The 23030-nt window shown below is 35.5% G+C and overlaps 2 protein-coding genes and 1 non-coding gene across 8 annotated transcripts in view; 1 reads left to right on the forward strand and 2 right to left on the reverse strand.

The window, feature by feature from the left end:
• Positions 1-15412, reverse strand: part of LOC148175035 (pumilio homolog 1-like) — a 37212-nt gene extending 21800 nt beyond the window's left edge. For 5 of the 6 annotated variants that reach the window (XM_088037497.1, XM_088037496.1, XM_088037495.1 and 2 more), the window contains exons 1-5: positions 15087-15412; positions 14540-14730; positions 13913-14146; positions 4037-4151; positions 1704-1995 (exon numbers count right to left, since the gene is read on the reverse strand). In XM_088037497.1, coding sequence (XP_087893623.1) covers positions 1704-1995; positions 4037-4151; positions 13913-14146; positions 14540-14722 — 824 coding nt within the window. In that variant the 5' untranslated portion in view covers positions 14723-14730; positions 15087-15412. Of the gene's footprint in view, positions 1-1703; positions 1996-4036; positions 4152-10462; positions 10605-13912; positions 14147-14539; positions 14731-15086 lie in introns of those variants that run through there. The other variant, XM_088037498.1, reaches the window with a different exon arrangement.
• Positions 15413-17662: 2250 nt separating this feature from the next.
• On the forward strand, positions 17663-21297 carry LOC148175036 (uncharacterized). The gene is made up of 5 exons (XM_088037367.1): positions 17663-17967; positions 18889-19071; positions 19121-20449; positions 20661-20805; positions 21121-21297. The coding sequence occupies exons 1-5, from the start codon at positions 17821-17823 to the stop codon at positions 21252-21254; spliced, it is 1938 nt and encodes a 645-aa protein (XP_087893493.1). The 5' UTR covers positions 17663-17820; the 3' UTR covers positions 21255-21297.
• Positions 21298-21402: 105 nt separating this feature from the next.
• On the reverse strand, positions 21403-21476 carry TRNAT-AGU (transfer RNA threonine (anticodon AGU)). The gene has a single exon. It is a non-coding gene; the product is annotated as a tRNA-Thr (tRNA).
• Positions 21477-23030: the final 1554 nt, after the last annotated feature.

The raw sequence follows: 23030 nt of genomic DNA on the forward strand, positions 1-23030 counted from the left end.
GTTCACACGTGCTTGTATTGAGAAAACTCTCATGGGTTGGACTTAACTTAAGCTCTTCTAATGATGATCGTTGAGTTTTAACAACCCCAATAAAAAATTCGCAGATGCCTCAATTCATCATCCACCGACAGATTATAAATGTTGATCTTTTTTATCTTTGATTACCATTATTCCTGAAGCCCATAAATCATGTAGAACAAATCATTATTGCATTTATATACCTGGCCGCGATCAGAATGAAATAACATGACATAAATTATGATAATCACATGTCGAACAAGTAAGAAAAACTGCCCAAGACTTGCTCCCAGGATTTGAACCAAGCTCCCGCCGTCTCGAGTTCGTGATGGCGCCACCGTCCAACAGCAGGAACAAAATCCTGCAAAACCTGCACCAAGTCGCTGCTAGGTGGCGCCACAACACCTTTTGCAAAATTCACTTCAATCTGAGCAGAATCGAAAATACGAGTGGGGAGACCATCACCTTGACAACCGACGAACAAAACATGCACGTGTCATTGACTCGACCCAAGGTAGATTTCAGACCTTGAGCGAAGAATAACGAACTGACGGTCTGGCGAACTGATCAGATTCAAACTTTAGCGGAAAGACGTCGAACGGACTGTTTAGAATTAATTAAAACAGCATAAACGTGAATTAGAGATGCAGTTGAAATCTATAATAAGCGATCGAGATACTGTAAAATTGAAACGAGCCGGAATTTCCAGATCAACATATGCAATTTTTCTCAAATGTTAGATATTACGTAGATCGGCGGAGCGGTTATTTCGGTTTTATAGCATGTCTGTTTTGACAGGTGTCAGGAAACGTGATGCAACTATCGAGCAAGATACGACCCTGCGACAAAAAATATTATTGTCATTACAACTCTTTTTCAACGGTTGCTCAACGGTGATCTTTGTTATTTAATGCTGAATATTTTTTCACTTCCTTAATTATTTTCACCATTTTGTAGAAACAATGGATACCAGACAAATTTTGAGAAAACCTCGCCGATGAAACTTCTGGTTACAAAATACCTCTAAACCTTGGTGCAGTCTTCCGCTAATAGAAAAACCGTGAAATTTTTAATTTATATTGCATAGGCAGAAGGCCGGTGATGTTACCGTGGAAACTAATCCACATAACTTAGCAGAATTTGGGAAAAAGTGACCAGGAAGGTCAGCTCAACTTTTCCTCATTACATAAATCACTGCGTTTTTATGTGATGACGAGACGATTTTCTCTGCAATTTTTATGTAACGTCTGGCCCACTGAAGAGGAAAAACGAGAAGAATTATTAATAAATGTCACTTGAATATTCAAAAGGAAGTAAATCTTGGTCTTTAAAAAATAAATAATGACCGTTTTTTTCCTGAAAGTGTTCTGATATAGTAAGAATAAATTAAATTAAGAATGTTACTGGCATTTAGATATTACTTCGCAACCTATATTTCCATCTTTGTTATTATTTATTTATGCAGTATTAGTAATAATACGTTACGCGAACTACGATCATCGACTCACTGAACTAATTTTCTCCCATTATTCATCGTATGTGGACAATGATTTCCGTCAAGCATGACACACATGACTACCTAAGTGCATGTAACACCAGATTTTTGTTACGATTCAATACGCCCCATTGATACAGAAAACAATAGATATTGCGTTGCTACCAGCCATGTATCGCACAAAACTCACTTGAAGCCTTTTTCGTCTTCCGAAACTTGACCATTTTGAACAGCCTGTCCATTAACTTCCTCTTTCGGACTCTGCGGTTTGTCTTTATCTTTATCGTCGACCAAATGCAAGGCACGCATTCGGGGCTCCAAACCAATGTTGTCTTTGTTGGTTGGGGAACCACCCAGGACATATTCCACCATTTTGACGCCGAGACCTCCGTTGTCTGACCCCCGAGGAGAAAGTATGCTGCCTGTGTCGCCTCCGACGAAGCCTCCTCGGCGCCCCATTGCAAGACCGGAGACTGCGTGTTCTAAAAAAAAACAGTAATTAAAAAGAGTTGCAAGCACATTCAAGAAAAACACGTGCGTTAATCATTTTAATTCACGTGTTTCTTACCAACACGCGTTCGTTTTCATATTTATTCAATTAACAGCATTCATGATTTAACCATTACCATCACCTGACGCTCCCGCGAAAGCAATATTAAAACAAACGGAAGAAGCGTTAGTCTAGTTTTAAGATCCAATTTAAATACCTAAATAAACAACCAAGACAGCTAACGCCATATGGTCGGGCAATTAGAGATTCAGTGGCACAAGAAATCGAAGGAAATGCGCTTGGTCAAGGAAATATGGACTAAAAACAAAGGAAATTTTAATCTATTTATAGTATTCATGACCAGAATGTTCAAATATCGTCTTCAATTCTAGTAATTTTACCTTGAAACGAGACATTGAATGCCATTGAATACGGAAACACGAATAGTCCGCGATGACAAATAAAGTAAACAAAATTTGTAGACGACAGTCATGTGGGTGCCTTTGAACTACCAAATCTTGTCCTTTCGGAGACGACTTCTGTTTGCACAAAAACGCAGCGGCTTTTAGCAAGATCATCTCAATAAACAGACAAATTTGCAAATATAACAATCCATTTTCGCCCTCCATAAAAGGATCGAGCTACTACGCAAATCTATAATTTATCCTCTTTTTTTTTTAATAACGTCCAACTGAACAGCGAGTACGTGTATTCAAATCAATACATTTCTCCTAAGTTTACACTGTGTAAACAGAATAATTTTTTACTGTAAAACAAATTCGTTGGCGGAAAAGCGCCGCCACCGAGTATTCAATTTGCACTCGATGTTCAGTTTGTGATGGGCGTGTCGGGCGTCGGCAGCAGTCTCCATGGTCACGTCGGCGTCTGTTACCCTAGCAACTACCCTGGGCAATCCAAATTCAATCACTCATCGTCGCAAACTATCGCGACGGAAAATGTGTAAATAACTATGAAACAAAGACGAATTTTAACATGAAGTAAATTAAGAACATTTCTATTTTTGGTAATTTAAAGAAAAATATATTTGAGTTAAGCTAACGGTGAAGTTAGCGAGCCATAATTCATTCCCGACGCGTGTAAGGGGTGGCTTTGATTTATTTCTTCGGGATGGACAGAGTGGAGAAGTTTGGGCTTGTCACTTAGACGGGATATTTGGTGCGTTTTATTGACGTGATGTGTTCCGATTTTTGACCAGCGATTTGTAATTCAGTAATTTGTCCGGTGGAAAAGAGGACGTGTTACCATAATGGGATTTCGCTCTTTTTTACCGCCACTTTTATTTTCTAAATCTCTAGAGGTGAATGCCGAGTACGCGACAAAGCATAATTTCATTATTAAATCGCATAATAACAGGAAACTGCATGTTTTTTAAGCAAAAATGGTTTGGTCAATTTAACGAGCGCTGAATACTTTCATAATCTGTAGCCCAATTGGAAAATCGCGACTTTTCCTACTAGCGGCAAAAATCAAACTCCACAACACGCGATTTTAACGCCAACTTTGGAATAATTAAAATAGAAAAACATATTTTATGTACTGAATTGGAGCGGTCTGTATCTTTAATTTATCGTGTAGCAAATTATAAATTATCGAATATAACATTACACGTGTAACGCATAAAAGGTCGTTCAATGCATGGTATTGGCACTTCCTAAATCCCTCCAGCCACAAATTTGACAGTATAAACCCCAATCTGCCTACGCGCAAAATCCATAATTCATCAGTTCGTGGCACAAGCTACATACATACATGCAATCTTATAACCAAAAATTAAAATTTCCAATACAAATTAAAAGTCAAAATGATTGGCATAAACGACACTTCCTTCTTTCGTTCGACGTATAAATAATGAAATTAATTAGCATTCTTGTAAATCATGCCAAATCCATTTAAAAAAATGGAACCAGTTTTTAATAGAAACAGGAATTGACCACATGCAGCTGACAGAGTTGAAAAAATTTGAAAACGAGTAGAAGCGTTTTTTAAAATTTTCGTGTAGGTTTTTTTCTTACCTGGTGCTGCCCATGTTGGATCTCTCCATACTTGTTCGTGGTTCAGGTGGTTTAATGCCAATGATTTTGCGTCTTTTGCCTCTAGACCCCATAACTTTTTTGCTGCGGGAGCAATCTGAAAAAAATGGAAAAGGTCAGTGAGAAATTTCAGTTCCGAGATACTTTACAAAAAGTTCCAAACAACTCTTACAATTGGGTCAATTTTCATGCCGTTTGTAACAACCAAAACTACAAAGCAACGGGATTTTTCTTGAGAACGCTGACGCGGACAGCAGAGTTTCAATTTCATTCTTGATAACTTCCAACATTTTTGCTTTCAAAGAAAAACCGCCCAAGATTCAGCAACGATTTTCCAAGGTTTTGCCTCCCAGCACGAAGTTGTACGTTTTTTGTGATGTTTTAATAAAAAGTGTTTATTTTCGGCCCAAATTCAACTCGGATTACTCTTATATAACTAGTTTTCCTCCAACTATTAAATTGCGTGCAGCTTCATGTAACAATCAATAAATTCGTAACCGACTCCGGTTTTCGATTGCGTCGCAGGAAAAATCTCCCCGTTGCGTTCTGCCATTATTCATTCGGTCGCCAGTGAGGGCACTAAAGCTGATGTCACACGAAGCACTTCTTTAGCAAGGTCGCGGAAAATCCGACAGCGAGAACTTCATTTAACAAAAACCAACGAAAACCTCACGTTTTCGCCGACTGTTTTGTATAAAGCAAACAGCACGAATTTGTTCCAACATTCTTAAGAGAGATATAAATGGAGTGGTCGTTAGGAAAAGTCCTGAGAACTTACATGTGGATTTGGAATTTAAGACCAAAAGATTGATTTACGTGGCTCTGTTTTTAGGCGGAAATTCGCGTGTTTCTGTGCAGTTCGAGGAGCTAATGGTAAAGAACCAAGCGACTGTTATATTTACCGTATTTTGAAACAAATTAAAATTTTCAAATTCCCGTCAGGTTTGTTGATTACCGGAGCGCCCGTTGTATATTTTTAAAAATTCATTAAATACATCTTCCGGTCGTCCCCAAACTGAATCAAACATTTATGGAATCAATAAGACGGTTTGGAATGACCGACAAACTCTAGAAGACAAATTTCGTATAGCTGTCTCGGTATAAATTATTGGATCCTGCCTAAATCCTCGTCCACGTACTAATTTCTTTGTAAATGCACCTTTAGTGACGCCCAATCAAGAGATAAATTTCACCCCAAGTGACCTTATGAACAAGAATAGACTACAATCAAAGCGTGACGAATTTTGATTCCGCCGTAAATGTCTGTTTAGCGTGAATGCCATGTTTGGCAAATAGCAGTCGGTATCTCTTATTGAAAATGTCTTGAGTTAATTGTTAAGCAATTCAGAAAGTTTCATTTGGATTCGTAGCCAACTTTGAAGTGAAATTTATCATTTAAAAAGATATAACGCTGCTTCTCTTTTTTGAAAAAAAAAGTGGAACATGTAGTATTTTGTTTAATTGCTACAAGTCTAGCAATTCCGCGAATTCCGCTTGTCTCAAGACCGTCTTGGCAAAAAACGAATGAGACAATAGCGTAATAAAATAACCATGTAGACAACAAGAGACCAACTTTACGTGAATGTTTATTTTTTAACAATACGAGTTGTATTTAGCAATGGTTTATCTATTAAGCAACTAAATTGGAATTTGTTTTCCTCGATGTAGAGAAAAGCCACAAAAAATGCTTCCGTAATGTATTTTTTGCAGCATCGAATCCGCTTCGAAATTAAACTTATGATGAGAAAATAATGTCAATTCCAACATAAAACTTTCAGATTAAACGCTACGATATGAACCTGCTGATCTATAATTAGATAATTCGATAGCAGCTTCACGGAAATGAACAGCATTTTTTTCAAAAATTAAAATCTAGTTTAGCAATTCAAACAAAGGTTGATACTTTTATCTGTTAATTTGATGCTCAAACGACAAAATGTTTCGCCCGGGAAGTAAGGAACGAGTTTGGTAATTTAACTTTTTAAAAGAATTTTAAAAAATTCAGGCTGGTATCTCTGAATTCATAATAATATTGCACCAGTATTCAACCCGTGGCATGAATATTGATTATAATGACGTTAATGCCTGTCCATGAATACATTTAATAATTTAAAAAAGATGAAGATGGATATTACAGATTAGTACCGAACACTATTGCAGCCCCAACTGAAATCGAATAGACATTTTCAGCTGAGGCCACAATCCTCCTCGCAACTTGTGAACTTCTGAACACGACAAGTAAAAGTCCTGCAGTAAACTACCATATAGCCCAACCATGCTTCTAATAGTGCTAACGATACAATCTTTCAACCTATAATAACAGGCTTCTGAAAACATTAATTTGAACGTTTGCTAATGGTAATAACAACTTCTATCCACACTCGCAAGTTTAATATATTGCAGTGACTGTTCAATTACGTTTGGTAATTAAAAATGAACATAATGTCATCAGCAGAGGGTGGCGAGGTCGCGACCTAAGGGGTCTTTGGCCTAGACCTCGTCGGGCAGCCAGACTGCCGGTCGATACTCGGGCACCGCACCCGTCGCACTGCACCCGCACGTAATAATCGGGCGGCGCCAACCACCTGCACTACGGCACCATAGCTATGTACCCACCCTGTACGTAGTTCCTTGAAAACATGCAAATCTTTTCAATCACTCTTTACCCAAACCAATTTCATTTCCTTTTAATTATGGGGTGCATGTCGACAATTTATCAACGGCGGGGAAAGTAAATTCGTGATTAGCACGAAGGTAATGAACCTACTTAGGAGAAAAATCATGAGCCTTGGAGGTACTTCAATTAAATTTTTAGTGCAGGGGCAAAGTGCACTCGAGATATCGCAATTCTATGAAATTCGTGGTAATATTCAGGTGGATGTTGAGAACTTCCAAGCTGATATGTATTATAATAAAAAAAAAGAAAAAAAAAGGTAAAGGAAGACAAAGAGATATTGCTGGATCTTTTGGTACAGTTAGTTAACTTTCTGAATGCAAAGTCCGAAAAAGTTTTATGCGGTCCAACCCTGTAATTTCGCAAAAACTTTTAGTAGCCCCTACAAAATTAAATTATCCTTTTTCCTTTATTTCAGTTTCAGAAATGACTCCTATTGTCCTTGTTTAGACATAGAAACATGTAATTCGAATAGTTCTAAAAAACATTCGCTTGAAACCCACTTCAATCCATGTCTGTCTTATTTACATATTTTTTAAAAAGTGTGTTTCAGTCAAGTGTTCCCAAAATATTGATTTGTATTTAGAATGAATTTTTTAAACTAATATACATTTTATCACTTATGGAAAAATAATTCCAATAATATTTTGTTTATAAAAGCACAAACAAAAAAATTGAGTGGGTTTATTATATTTAGCTGTGAACAAATGGAGTGCTTTTAAGACACCATTAATTTTCCCACTTCATTCGTCATAAAACACTAACCCTTTCCTTCTCGAGTTAGCTATAAAAGCTCGCTTGTACTTTTTCGAAATTCCAACGACTAAAAACTAAAATATTCAATAGACACTTTAATATGCACAATCTTTAGAATGTGACCCTCCCTGAATAACTGACCTCTTGAAAATTGCAACATTTTATGACAATGAAAGTAATACTCTAATCCTAGCATTAGCGAAACCACCGCTACAGGAGTTCTCCAAGTAACTCAATATCGGTTTTCGAGCTTGGCTTTCACGTGTCTTCGGTACGATTTGTAAGCTCAGACAATGACAAATGCCGCCCCGTAGTCAGTCCTAGGCTGTGGTAAATCCGATGTAGTGGTGTTCGTACAAAGATCAAAAGTAAATTAAAAAACGAAAGAGAGTAGAATAGAGCTATTCGAGTGATTTCAGCTTTAAACGAAACGGGACGATTCATTTTAAATGGAGATTCAACTTTGGAAGTCTCTTTTGTTGAACTGGCTTTGCTGAACATGGTGGCTAAAACTAAAGTTCCGTTGTTAATTGTATTTTGTAACAAAGTAAATTGACACTTTTTCATTTAACGTTACTTTTCCTAATAGAATAAGTTAATTTATTCGTGAATTTTTTTTCAGGAGCGTTCTTACTCATGCTTGTTTTACACGGCTCTCAACAAATAAATTTCTTAAGAGGATACGACTGCTAGTATCACATAATTTACCATAATAACGTGTTTAATTCTTCAAATATTGTGAATTCCAACTCAAAACACCCGGATAATAAAACCGTTATCGCAGTAGGAACGACAACGTAATGTAATGCGCTGGTTTATTTAAATAAACACATACGGTGATTAACAAAAACACGGAGAAGTACTGAGAATGCTTACGAAACGAATGTAAAGACAACAAAAAACGAAAAAAATATTTTGCCTCCAATTTCATTAAATTGATACGAATTTAAAAAGGTGAGGCAGTCCCGAAACAAATTCGTTTTATAACACCCAATCTTATCCGATAATGTCTACTTCCGGGCACTTTTGGTCCAATAATCTCAGGTTGCAGTGTTTTAAGGTTTCCAGGAATGCAGCTGCTGTATTTTTTTTAAGCGTTTATAGTTTGGTTGTAAAGTTTTTATTTGAAATTCATGATATTAGTGGATTTTACAGCCTCCGAGAAAGTAGAAACGTAAAACTGGGATCACTTCAGATTTTGTTCGGTTTTTAATTGCGTTCTCCAAACGAAAACTGTTTTTTCATTTAATTGTGAAATTACAGTTTGTCGTCGTTTTATTATTTTTTTATCATAATGGTGTAGAAACAAGTTATAAAATTTAGATGTGGGGCATAAACAAGAAGTGAAGTGAATAAAAGTAACACTAAAATATTTGAGAGATTTCAAATTGTAAACATTTTATTTTTTTTCTAAAATTTTAAATTTTGACGTCAGAGTTTCTTCTATAAATTTCACAACAGATATGATTAAAATTTTGAAAATTTTTAAGGTAAGGAACTGAAACTCTTTATAAAAGTAAAGTTCAGTTCCCTCATTTTCAGTGACATCCGATCTAATGCTTGCAAAAATTACTTCCTTATAAAAACAAACATCGAATCTTCCTTGCCAATATTATAAAATCTCATATTATCGAAAGTTTCCAATTAATCATTAGAAAGTTATGGCGTTAATAAAAAAGCAAATTCGTCATTAACAGTGGTAGTAATTAACACGGATATTTCATAAATATACATGAAAAATGTCGGCATCTTTTATCCTCTATTTAATCTTCGTGTATTTTCACTTTTCAATGCAGCAACTGCAGGATCAGATCAAGTCAAGCTGTAGGTAAGTGCCAAAATGTTTGTCGCGCGGTTATTTCTAAACTGAAAAATTTTTAAGAGAAAATCATTGAACATGTTCCATTCTTTCTAAATTTGAAGACTACTGACATTCTCGACATGTGAAGCCTGCCAAAACAAAATTAAACTTAGAACAGCAATGCAAAACTGAACATAATTTTCTCACGTGCGTATAAAAGCAGAAACGCGACTAATTTTATGCAGAAAATTTTGTAACCAATTTCCGTCGTCTAAAAAGAAAATGCTTGGATAATAAGCAGAAGAAAATCCTCTTAGGGCTTTAACCGCTGGCAACAAAATAAAATCCTCTTAATCAGCTCTTGGGTGGTTAATAAGTAATCTTACTCCAATTTCTTTTTTTAAGTAAGAGGTAAAATTCACGCGTTATTACCCGTGATTCTATACTTCTTCACAAATGAAGCAATCTCGTAAGGATGCATGTCATTTTCCTAATTGATCCTAATCTCTCTCGTTATCCTTTAATAACATTTTTCATATAAAAACAGTCGTCATTAACAATGGGACTATATTCTATTTGGATGTTTATTAACAATAGAAATGTATGTTTTGTAGTTAATTCAATGACTATGAAACACGAAAGTTCTCATTAGTTTATTCTATATTTATATTTACAAAGACACGCATTTATGCAGTGTAATGCACATGCCACCAGAAGCAACTCATCTCTTAACGTAGATGTCGGAGGCTTACAACGTGCGAGGAAAGACCCTGGACAAACATAAACAATAGTGAGGCCATCGAACTGGCAACATGGCTCTCCCCACATTAGTTAGCACGGTACACAAAGGTCCTGGAGCGGCAACAAAAACACACCACTTGAATTCACAGCAAGGACCTCGAAAGAACCCGCTCCATCTACAATTCCACCAACTATTCACCCCTACCCACCTTGAAAATGGCTACCTGATCACAAACTGTTCTCTCAAAACCTGTTGCTTCCAATAAACTCATATCTCAACGATGACAGCGAAATAAACTAGACGTAAGTTGAAAATCTTGCCAAAATCCGATATGACAGTCGCATGTTAGTAAGGATAACACAACACACCCTCGCAGTTAAAAGTAAATAAGACCGAAACTACAGGACGCTTCAAGTTTAATAAAACTTTAATTACCATGTCGGGTCCCATATCTTTCATATCCGTATTAAATGGCACATAACGACATAACCATTGTTTGTACACAGCAAAACACGTTCACTGAGCCACTAAACACGGCGTCCGGCGTCCCGTACCACCGAATTCATAACACAAGGTGCGGCATTCGGAATTAAACTGAGCTAACAAAGAAGCAGAACCATGGGCGCGCTTGCGCCACACTGCAGCAAGTACCTAGACCCCCAAGTTACATACTCGTCGTGCAGGTCCATTGACTACACCATACCCATATTCACATTATGCGATCATATCGGGTAAATGGGATTTGGATTATACATCCCTTAACCCTTCCAACGACCTTTTTCTTTCTTACTCGTATTTATTATTAAAACACCGAAGCTACAACCTCATTGGCCGAAGACAACTCGAAGCTGCAGTGTCTTCTATTGACATCTAATTAACATAACATTAAACGTATGGAAATTTCAAACAGTGCTGTAAGAAAATCCTAGATTTTACGACCGACGTCTGTCGAGAAAAGTTACAAACATAGCGCGAGCATTCATAGAACATGTAACTGCGCCTAAATTGTATACCAGCAGACTGAAGGGGTGATAATAATGACACACCAGAGATAAAAATAACAAACCCCTATACCGCAACGGGGCCTGCTTTTTTCTAACATTGCGACACTTCCGAGGGCCCAATTATTTGTTTTCTGAATCATCAGAATTGGATAAAGATAACGGAGCTATGGTCTGTGGTTTTTATATCACGGTCCGTACATTCAAATTACTCAGTAATGAAAGTGCAGACGTCTGTCTTGAATCTGGAACTCTTTAATAAAGGATTTCTTAGATCATTTTACTGGCACTTCACTGGCCAAGTGTTAATGGTGACCTCTTTTATTCCAGAATGTTTGTAAATATGCAAGATCGGATTTAGGGACGCACAATAAATTTTAAGTTTGTTTTAAAAGTTGTATGTTTTAATAAGCATCGTAAGCACATTTATCAATTACTTTTGGTACTCAATTTCAGTTGTTAACATTACAACTTTATTTTATTACTGTTCGTTATATGTAAGATGGTTGACAAACAAACCATAAAGAATGGTTAACCTTCTAGTATTGACAATAGAATAAAACAACATTGAAATACAAACTAATTTCACTGAAGATAAAACAAAAAAACGTGAGTTTTGAGTAACACGTCTTTGAAAAAATCCAAGATAAAGAAATTTGACAACAGAATTAGTCCTAAACATTTCAAGGTGCAGAATAAATGATTTTTTTGGTGTTCGTATAACCACCATAACAATTCAATTTTTTTAGTTTCTAATTGGATTTTTTTTTTGTTTCTGCTACTGCAACAATTGTTCAAAAAAAAATTTGGCTCAAATATGTATTAGAGGAGATTTGATAAAAAATTTGACTGACGTTTCTCCACTTTTTCTAATTTGAAAATTCCTTATTATGGGTCACACAAATAAATAGAACGCCACTAATTCTCTGCCATGTCCACAGATTATTTGTAACGTCTCATGACAATAAACTCACCACAATGGTGAAAAATGTGTTCAAAACAATAAGCGTTGAGCACTTCAGCTCTCAAGCACTTTTTGCGTTTTAATTTTGCAAATACAAACAGCTTAGTGCTCTAAATAAATTCCGCGCAACCCACAAAATAAAACACTCAATTTCGTTGTATTTATTTAGCTCTTTTGAAGTTTTTATTCCATTCGGGTTTTTATAAAAAATATTTCCGTTTTTATATTGGCACGATCCACGACTACGTACACATTGGGCAATAAACCAAATCCCAATCAAACAAATCGAGATGAATAGTATCAGTTACGATTAAATTAATTCATTTACAAACAATTAGCACTGTATTACGTCAATAACCACCTAAATGAAAAACGTTTACAACTCTTTCAGAACTAAATACATAAAATAATAGTTTCGCCATGAAAATATGCAAAAAAGTTAATGTGCAACTCGAAGTTCGTTGTTGCCTAAATAAGCGTTGCAACATTAGCGATGCATACAGTTTCGAGTATAATTTTGACGATTTGTATCATAAAACAAAATCAAAGATATAGTAACCGTGACTTCCTTTGAGTTGCGTTATAAGATTATGTGCGTCCTGTATACTAATTATTCTGTCATTATAATTAATTTGCTATAAACCTAGTTGCATGTGATGTAAATGTATTTATACTACACCACATAAACTAAAATATTTAACTTCATTTTTAACAAATTGCCGCTCTGTAGATATAATAAAATCAATCGACAAATAAGTGTGTTTATCAAAGAATAAATAATCTAAAAAAACAAAAGTGATTTAGTGATATAATACTGAAATAGATGCAAATAACTGCCAATGGTAGTTTTATAAATAATTCTAATTTTATCACGATCTCCTTGAATTACACCCCTTTTTGTGTACAACAGCAATTTATGTAATGGTAGAACAAAATCAATATTTCCATGTGGACAAAAACTTTACTCTCATTAATGTTGGCACAAATCGTGCTTGCAACCTAAAGAAAAATGTAAACAAATCAATAAGTTTGTCTTACCAAAATACCCCGTCAAACTCAAAAATTCAATATAACCATCCTCATTACAAAATCAACACATTTGGCAAGCATTAAATAGACCAGTAAGTCAAGGCGCAAGGTTGGAATTACATCATTAAATTAATGAATTTTATTCAAAATCTACACACTAAATGTGAATAATGTATAATTTATAAAACTGTGGCTAAAAAAGTGCAACTTTTTGCACGCTGTTGTCTCAAAAAACAATGACTAATGTACACCAATTCCCGTGAGTCATGAAATTTCACAACTGCAAAAATAATCGATAAGGTCGCATGGTTGCTTCTGTGGAAACGAATGACAAATTTGAGGGTCGTGGAAATAAATTGGCTTCTAAATTATGGTCTACATCAGAGTAAAAAAGAAACGGCGTTGCTTTTTTGAAGAAAAATGCTTTTGTTCTCAGACAACGGTCTCCGTAGAAATACCACACGTTTATAAAAAGCAACGCCAACTTAATGACTTTCAATGGAACACCCGTTCCCGTTATCTATTAATATCGTCATCTCAAGGGCTGATTTCAAGATGACTTGCGTCAAGTTAAGTCATGGACGTTACTGAAATCGATCCTGAAATCAGCAACTCATTCTAAATTGCCACTCGTGCTCCATAAAAGACGTTCTTTTTTAAACTGCTTGACAATCAAAAACAGTATTACTATGTTTATGCCAGAATTCACCGACCTTATCGCTCTGCATTTTTTATAACGTTACAATACACCACAATCAACAAAGTCCACGTTTTACGCAGTGTTTACAAAACTTATCGTTTTACCGTAATTAATAATTCAAGTTCACTACTGAAACAATGCTTAAAAAAAGTCAATTTCCACTTGTCGTGGAGTCAAGAAATAATACTTACAGGTCCTTGTCGCATCTGCATTTGTGGTGTCAGTGGTTGTTGTAAATACTGTGGATGCATGTGCATTCCTCCTGGAATCTGATTGGACATGTATACCAAGTGATCAGAAGGAATTGACTGTTTTTGTCCTAGATCATACAGTCCTGGCATTGTGGAACTTGCTCCAATGTACGACATGCTGTTTGGGGGGGTGCTGACTTTGTTGTTGACTGAGTACTTCCATTTGTCATGATTCTAAAAAACGACAAAAATCAATAATACTGCAGACAAATAACGAGTGATTAATTGGTTTTGTTGCACCGCATTAGTGTCTACAGTCGCGACCACAAAATTTCGAATCTTAGATTTGGCCTTTTTTAATAATGACCTAATAACTTCATAAATTGTTAAAACAACGCGCGAAATTTTGTATCTGCGAGTGTATGTGGTTATAACATGAATTTACGTGTAGGCAACTGAGCATTCTGGAGCAGACTTAAGTCATTTAGCTATTTAAGTCTAATCCAAATTGGCGTCCAAGCAGGACTGGCAGCGTTGTGCTGTTTGCTCATAACACCTGCATTTTGTGTAAAATTGTGCAACAAAATTGCAGCAACGTTATCAAAGTAGTTCTATTGCAGCACTAACATCAATAATACTGTCGTCTCCAAGAGCCCAACGCAGCTGTTTTGGTCCAAATGATGGAAACTCTGGATCTGGGGGTCTCTGGAAAACGTAACCAACTGCAGCATCGTCCTGAGTGCGCTGAGGCCCCCTGTCCATTTCCGCCTTTACAACTGCATCTCCTTCACCGCTTCCCAACCACTTCATTGGTGTCACTGCAAAATTGAGTTTTAAGTAGATGAAACTTGGCCCCCCTAGTTGAAGTTACACCATTTAAGGAGTGTATTATTTAAAGACTGCGTCTGATTGTCAAAGTCAGTTACATGTTGAAATAATTTGTCTTAATTTGAGCAGAACTGTTAAATCATATCTGTGGGAGTCATTAATTAGGCTCATTTTAGGCAAGTCATTTTATCAGACTCCATGGGAGTGGAATGACAGTTGTTTACCAAATGACATTTCAGAATCCCCGGTAACAAACAAATGGCGTTGACATCAACAACACAAAGAAAATCAATTGAAACCAAGCAAAAAATAAATAAAACCTGCCGAATTTAGTCAATGAAAGTACCTATTGTTGGTTGATGAGTGCAGTATGCTTCAACAAAGTGTATTTTCTGAAATTTTTAACGTTCCAAGAGTCGGCGTCGGCTTCGTTAAAGATTTTCTTAGGAGACACAAACACAATTTTCAGTTGAGATTTATACACTATAATCGAACTCACAACACAAAATATTACCACTAACTATACAAGAAACTATTTACAATTTACAAAATGTACAATATTCGCTGATTACGCCATTTATACAGCCTGATTTTAGTAGATCTAAAAATGACAGCAAATTCTGAATAAATCGCTCGCCATTTTAGTTGTCGCTCGCGCACCTCGCAATGACTGATTTCGCGCGCCAAATTCAAATTTTCACTAATGGAGTGGCTCAAACGCAAAACCACACGAAAATTGCAACGGGATTTATTCAAATGAGCAAGGGGCTGCACGATGACTGGAAAAAAATCAAAAAACACACATCTAGCGCTTTGAAACGTTATGTTCCAAAAAAAAGACAAATTAGACGAAATTGCTCTTTTCAAATGAGATTTCTACCAATTAACAGTAATCGAAGCCTTTTTCGGTGATTTTTCAACATTAATTGCTAATTATTCATCATTAGCAAGTTATAATAAGTAAAAACTAGAAACGTTAATTACGTGTATTTTTGGTTGCCTATTTACACAGTTGTTTATTAATCGGTTAATTTATTACTTCGAAATAGTAAACAACACTCAATAACTGTAGAATATTGCTTTCAAAGAAGTTGTATTGCTACAATTAAACATTGCAAAAACTCTAAATACTAAATAAAATAAAACTGCTCAACTAATGATCATAATGAAATGATGATGCCATTAGCTTGATCTCTTATTTTGCGAAATGAGTAGTAATCACACTTTGTTTTATCTTAAATTATTAAATTTATATCATAACTTGTAAATTAATTTTCCAGAATTGGACACTCATTCCGTCATTAACCCTTTAAGCAACCTTGTCGTTAATTGTTTTATTTTACAACTTGTTTTATGATGTCGAGTACCGGAAAGTGGTTCCTGTCAAGACGTTCTGCTTCAAATGAATAGATAGCAAGTAATGATAATTTTATTATTCTCATACTTTAGTGTCAATGATATCATCAACTTTGATGAATTTTGGCAGAGTCTAAAACAAGTTTTTTATTTGTGTAATTTGTGTTGTACTAAAACAAACATTTTCAGTAACTATGCCTATAAATCTTGTTTGCATCTAATTTGCATGTATCAGAAATTTAGTCAAAAGTTTATTAGTTTATTTTAACATATTGTTAAAAAGTTATAATTTTTAGTCTTCGCTGCTATATATGTTCTGTATTGTTCTGATAAAAGAAAAAAATTATAATATTCTACAAATTTTACGAGTTGTTTAGATTGGTACAAAAATAAAATCGCATTTGACCACCTTTCCATCGAAAAAAACATTCTCGAGCTTATCAGAAAATTTTCAAAACGATAAATCGATTAAAACTCGGTAAATTTTATAAAGAATCAGTGGCGTACCTACGGCGGTTTTGATTTCGCTTGTTTAGGTAAGATTCCTAACGATAAAAGCGCGAGAAAAACAGTACGGAAAACCGCATCTTTCTTATCAAAAATACAATTTATTCCCAAACACCAAATTTCGTCAAAAAATGCTGACTCGCGTTTCGATAGCAATGCTACCATCATCAGAGCGATGATTAAACTCGTATCTTTGTATCTCTCGTAGTTTCAGAGATATGAAGCTCCGAAAATAAAGGAAAAAATGTCACCTAAATTGATTTAAAATAAAAAAAAAATTAAATTCAAGATATGTGGGATGGAAATCTTAGGAATAAAAGCGCGAGAAAATCGATGCCAAAAACCACATCCTTTCATCTGTTGTAGTTCCGGAAAAATAGAGCTTCAAAATTTTAGAAAAAAAGTCCATATAAATAAAAAAAGCACTTTAGGAGCCTTTTTAGGTTAGGCAAACCTATGGAACTCACGTCCAGACATAGTTTGTTACGCCACTGGCCCCAATTCCGTATTTAGATAGATTTCCACGCTCTTGTCGAATATTTAATTAGATTTAAATGAGTTTAGATCCTGAAATTTTTAAAATAGAAGATTCAAAAATGTTTTGTACTTTTATCCTCATTTTAAGAATTCTGTAGACGCTTGCTCCAATCATGGCTCCGCCACCATAATTCTCTCTATAATAATTTCTATGAACTTTTTAATCATAAACTGTTTTATAAAACGTTGATATTATCAAAAATAAAAATAACAACTTGCAAATTTATCGTTTAACAAAAATATGTCACTAGCACATACCCAATGTCATTTTCAATTATGTAGAATTACATGAATGCAAAAATGCAGAGAAACACATACTGATCCTCATTGATTGTTAAACATTTCAAGGTCTCCAGTGTTCATTATCCAAGTGATCATTACATCCCATCAAACCTTGTCAAAAAACATACTAATTTGAACCGATTTGTTACCAAAAACAAAAAAATGTTCCGCTTCTATCTACATTGAGTGTCGGGGAGGTCCCCAATTATAATTTTGCAACCTCCTGTTTGTATACCTGCTATTTTTTAAATTACGTTTGCACCAACGAAGCATCTCCGTAAAAGAACACCTGAAATTCAACTAACTATAGTCTCGCTCTCGGCAATTTTATTGTTTGTGTTGCAGTTGATTCTGAATCGCGACAGCGATAGGAACTACTCTTTAGAGCGGGAAATAATATGTTCCCGCAAGTGTTTTTGTTTTTATTAATAATAATTAAGTGCCATGGATATCAAAGCTCTTGTTGTTACGAACACAATAGGCACAGGATTCCTCAAGATGTCATGGTGGATGTGGTGAACAATTTAGCCCTCAAATTACTGGCGGCAAGTAGACATTATTAATCTACATCTCTTCTGTTAACTGCAATTCTGTCTTAATTTTTTTTGTTACAATTTTTTTTGTACTTTTATCCAACTAGAATTGTTTAGAGTACAATAAGAAAGTTCCATCTCAGTTTGAACCAGGTATTAAACAAGAAAATTGGTTCAATTGCCGAGGTTCAAGCCACACACGAAATGTAATTTTTTGTTGTTTCCGAGAAGCGCTTAGTCCACTCTTTTTCTTCTAGATATCTTCAGCGGAAATAATTCCATGCTACACTGATATCACTCATTTCCATGTAATATCTAAAACGACCATCTACCTTTGGTAGATACATTGCAGTTGTGTCAACTTCCCAAAATGCACCTACACAATTATTTTTTTACTATTGCAAAACCGCGTCCAAATTCAATGGTCGAGGTGTCAACATCCTCCACTTTTATTATTTTACTTTTGCCTTTATTGTTTCCTATTTTATTAGGCAATTTGTCCTGACCCGATCTGGTTTGTATTTGCCACGATCCTAAAAATCTTGTCGAACGGGTCTTTTGGAATCTAATAATTGGAAGCTAAAAACACGAAGACAGAAAACGACAATTATCTGTCCAAATCTGTTTTTTCGAGAAAAGACAAATATGCCATTGACCTTTAGATTAAGTATACCGTTCAGGTATTGTACGATGTTTATGATTAATTTCGATTTAAATAAATAATAATTTTGATGAGTCAGCAAATTGAGATTGCCTTCAAATCATCTTTGATCGTCACAATGGTTAACGGTAACTTTAAGTAAATAATATAATTTCGAAGCTTTCATGTTTGATGTTAATATGGTCGAGGGCGAGGTCGATACTTTAAATTGAATTTATGAATAAGAAATTTGTGAATATATTTCTAGACGTTGTGTACAATATTTTTTCCAGATTCACAACGAAGGCAATGACAACAACATCGCCATTTCCCCCTATGGAGCCCTGAGTGTCCTAGTTGCCTTAAAAGAAGGCGTCCGAGGATCTGCTGAAACCGAAATTTACAGAGCTTCTGGAATTCCTTCGGACCTCTCAGTTATCCGCATTGGTCTCCGCGACATTCATCGGCACCTCAAAGTAATGAAATTCTCTCGATAAATGCACCAATTACAATTAATTCTTGCAGAGTTATTTCATTCCAGACGAAGGTTTTCTTTCTGGTATGACCTTCAGTCATGACAACGTCACCCTAAATCGCGAATATGAAGACATTTTGAGATTTTACGGTTTTGATATCAACTCATTTAACAACGCTCTGTACCCTGATTTTACCACGACGGAAAGTATTAGTACGAGTACTGAAGTTCTTAGTACGAGTACAGAAGCTCTTAGTACGACTACTGAAGCTACTAGTATGACAACCGAAGCAGGAAGTACAACGGAGGAGATGTCAGAAAAAGAAGCAACAACTACTGAAAATGTGAGAGTAACGAGATCGGAGGCTCCTACCACTGCTGAACAAGTTTCTACCGTCGGTATGACAGAAACACAAGCCGCGCTGACCACGAAAACAGAAGCAGTCACAACAGAAGCTGCTTCTACCGTTGGTATGACTTCAACAGAAGCCGTGATAACGCACACTGCCCCTATAACTGCTGGTATGCCAGAAACAGAAGTAGTGACGGCAGAAGCGGCGCCTACCACTGCTGGTATGCCAGAAACAGAAGTAGTGACTAAAGAAGCTGCGATTACCACTGCTGGTATGACAGAAACAGAAATAGTGACTACAGAAGCTACGATCACAACTGATGGTATGACAGAAACAGAAGTAGTGACTACAGAAGTTGTGCCCGCCACTATTGGTATGACAGAAACAGCTCCAGAAGTGACTACATCAACGTCAGCTAAAGAAACGACAAGTGTGACTACTTCAAGTCCAAATGAATCTACCACTGAAGCTACTGAAACTAGCTCGGTCATGTTTTCTGAATTATCGACAGAAATGACTACTTTAGCAGAAATTACCAGTACAACGAATTTAATTGATGGTACAACAAACTCTATAGATGTAACCACAGATGAACCTGCAAATAATGATACCATACGCAGAAACACAAGGTCTGTGGTAGATTACATCATTGCGCGATATTATGATGACCACGTGGTAACACAAAGGCCTCCACCATATAATTCAGAAAGTGATTTGTATTTTCTGATTAACGGGAAATATAAAGAAACTAATATAAATTACATGACCTACGATACGGTACTGCCTTTCCATTATATTCCGCATTTGAATACTTTAGCTCTGCGATTTCCGCTGGATAGTTCAAAATACTATCTTCTGTTGCTACTGCCTGAGAATCCCCAACAGATTACCAAGTTAATTTGTGATTTAAGACTGAATAGTAATTTAAAGTACATAACTGATAATTTAAGATATACTCATGTTAAGGCGATAATTCCAAGCTTCATGTTGAAAGGATACGTGGTTTTGACACCAACTTTCCAAAAGGTAAGAGAATCGTATTTGTTATATTTTTCTAATTTTGTTGACTTGTTTTGCATTTTAATAGAAAAAAATGACCTCCAGCGCAAGGTTTAGATTCTGATGATTGATAGCGCTTACATTAGTTTTAGGTAATTTAATTATTGTAATTATTAAGCATGACATAATGAATCTTCCTGGAGCTACTTAGAAGTTAAATTTCCGTTTATTTTCTCAGATGGGGATTACGAGGGTGTTTGAGCCTCGCCAAGCAGACTTCACCCCTATGACCAACGACAGAGGAATCTACGTAACAAACATAGAACAAGCAATAACCGTAAACATAAAAAACTACGTAGATCCTTCCACAATGAACAACAATCGTAAGTAGACTCATTCATTGTCCATCTTAATTTTTTTCACGCAATCAACCTTACACAAAAACTATTTAAATGTTGCAACAAAACATTTAAATAGATGAGATGTTTCGGTGCTTTCACACAATAATTGTTTGATAATTACAGATATTGTTTAGTTTAAACACTAACTTAGCCCGTCGAATTACAAAATGTCAAAACTGTGTTAGGAAATTATGAGAGACAATGTTTTAATGTTAAAATAAGTGTCGGCCTCGTTATTAAGAGGAAGGAAATGTAAATAATGCAGTCATATAATAAGAAGTTGCTCTTGCGTTTCAGGATACTTGCATCAATCGAAACCTGTGCTTTTCAAAGCCGATCATCCGTTTCTTTATTTCGTCATCGATTCTGAAATAGATGTAACTCTCATGGCCGGGAAGGTCGTGAATCCTCTTAACACTAGGATTAAGTGATAATAAAAGGTGTACATTTCAATAAAGGATTTAATTTTGTAAATTTGTCTTTTTATTATCTTTACAAAAATAATGATGGTGTTAGGTGGGTGAGATTTAACACATGTCACAATAAAGAGTTGTTTTAAAAAATAAAAAGTGGTCTTCCAGGCCCCGGCGAGATTCGAACTCACGATCTCCTGTTTACTAGACAGGCGCTTTAACCAACTAAGCCACGGCGCCTTGTACTCAATTTCCATTCCTTCTATAAAATGGGACAAAACTTACCCCGGAAATTTATTACATAATAGTTTAATAATTTCGTATATTACTAATAATAATAAAAGTACATTCTATAATTATATTTTGTCACATTACTATGTTTTAACTAATAAAAGGTTGAAATTCGTATAACCTCATTTTTCATATTCCAAAATTCTGACATTTTCATAAAATTTGCAGATTTTATGATTTCTACAGTATTTTTGTAATGTTTCCAACTTTTTAAAATTTTTGGATACCTATTCTTATTTACATAGATAGTAAATAAAATTTCACTTGGTCGGACTAATTTTTCAAATTTTTACAACCATTTTAGTGCAACTGGAATGAAAATTGAAAATTTTACAACCAAATAGGGCTTTGACACAATTTTGTAGAAAGCTAAAAATCGTTTAAATTTTCACTTTTAATCGGAGTTTCTTCATAGTAGCAACAAATGAGATAATATTATTTTCTTTTATTGCTTTCGAATTTACACCTAAAACTACAATTTCGGAATTACCCTTTATTTACGCAGACTGCAACAAACAGGAACTACCTTTACTAAATCCATCAGACTTTACAATTCTTGTAGCGAGTGGATTGACAATTTGAAGGGCAGATTCCAGAGGTCCGTATTTCGACCGGAATTAAAAGTTTTCTAAAAATCTACAACAGCGCATTAAATTCTAGTTTCATTCAATAAAAATTACGCACGTAAATCCATGAAATACCACTATCTAAGAGAACTCCAGGCTCAAAATCTATAGGATCTCCAAGATCTTCAGGCGGTTTTTCTACACCGAAGAGATTGCCAATCGCTTCGTAAATGTAAGAAATCATTTCTTGAAAAGATTTTAAATTTTGCTCGACATGTTTAATGACAATTTCCAAAAAAATGAGATAAGCAGTCTTGATTTTGGACCGATTCGGTAGTAAAAAATTTGTAACCAAAAAATTTCAATTCCATAAAATTCAATTTTAAATCTAAAAAAATTAAAATGTAAAAAGTACGACTTAAAGGTCTTTTTTTTTTGGACTCACAAAAATCTGGGGTGCGTTCATAAAGTGAGACGTCTGTTGGAACGTGTGACGTCAGAGTGATATGATTAATACTCTGAAGCCGCGATTCCACTTGCTTGCTCTAGCCCAGACCAGACCAGACATCCAAGATTTGAGTGACGTTTTTATAATTTCTCAGCCCCTTTCTGCGGTTGGACCGTAATAAAACATTAAGATGCAATTGCACCCCAAGTTACTGGTGGTCTGTTCGGGCTACGCCAGGCAGACCAAGTTGGTTCAGTTCCGTGAAACAGCAAACATAAATATGATCCACTTGATTATGACTGATATTCTATTAATTACACAGAAATAATATAAATTTTGTAATGATAAACGCAAGGTGTATTAAATTTTTTGCTGGTTCTGAATTTCAACAGAACGCTCTCCGAACCAAACCAACCATGGTTGTCCGGGAATTCGCCAGACAGGGCAAGTTGGTTCGGTTCTGTGGAACAGGATGATGAATGCTATTCT

Source organism: Gnatocerus cornutus, chromosome 5 (genome assembly GCF_029298725.1).
Source record: "Gnatocerus cornutus isolate USDA-ARS CGAHR chromosome 5, icGnaCorn1.1, whole genome shotgun sequence".
Lineage (NCBI taxonomy): Eukaryota > Metazoa > Arthropoda > Insecta > Coleoptera > Tenebrionidae > Gnatocerus > Gnatocerus cornutus.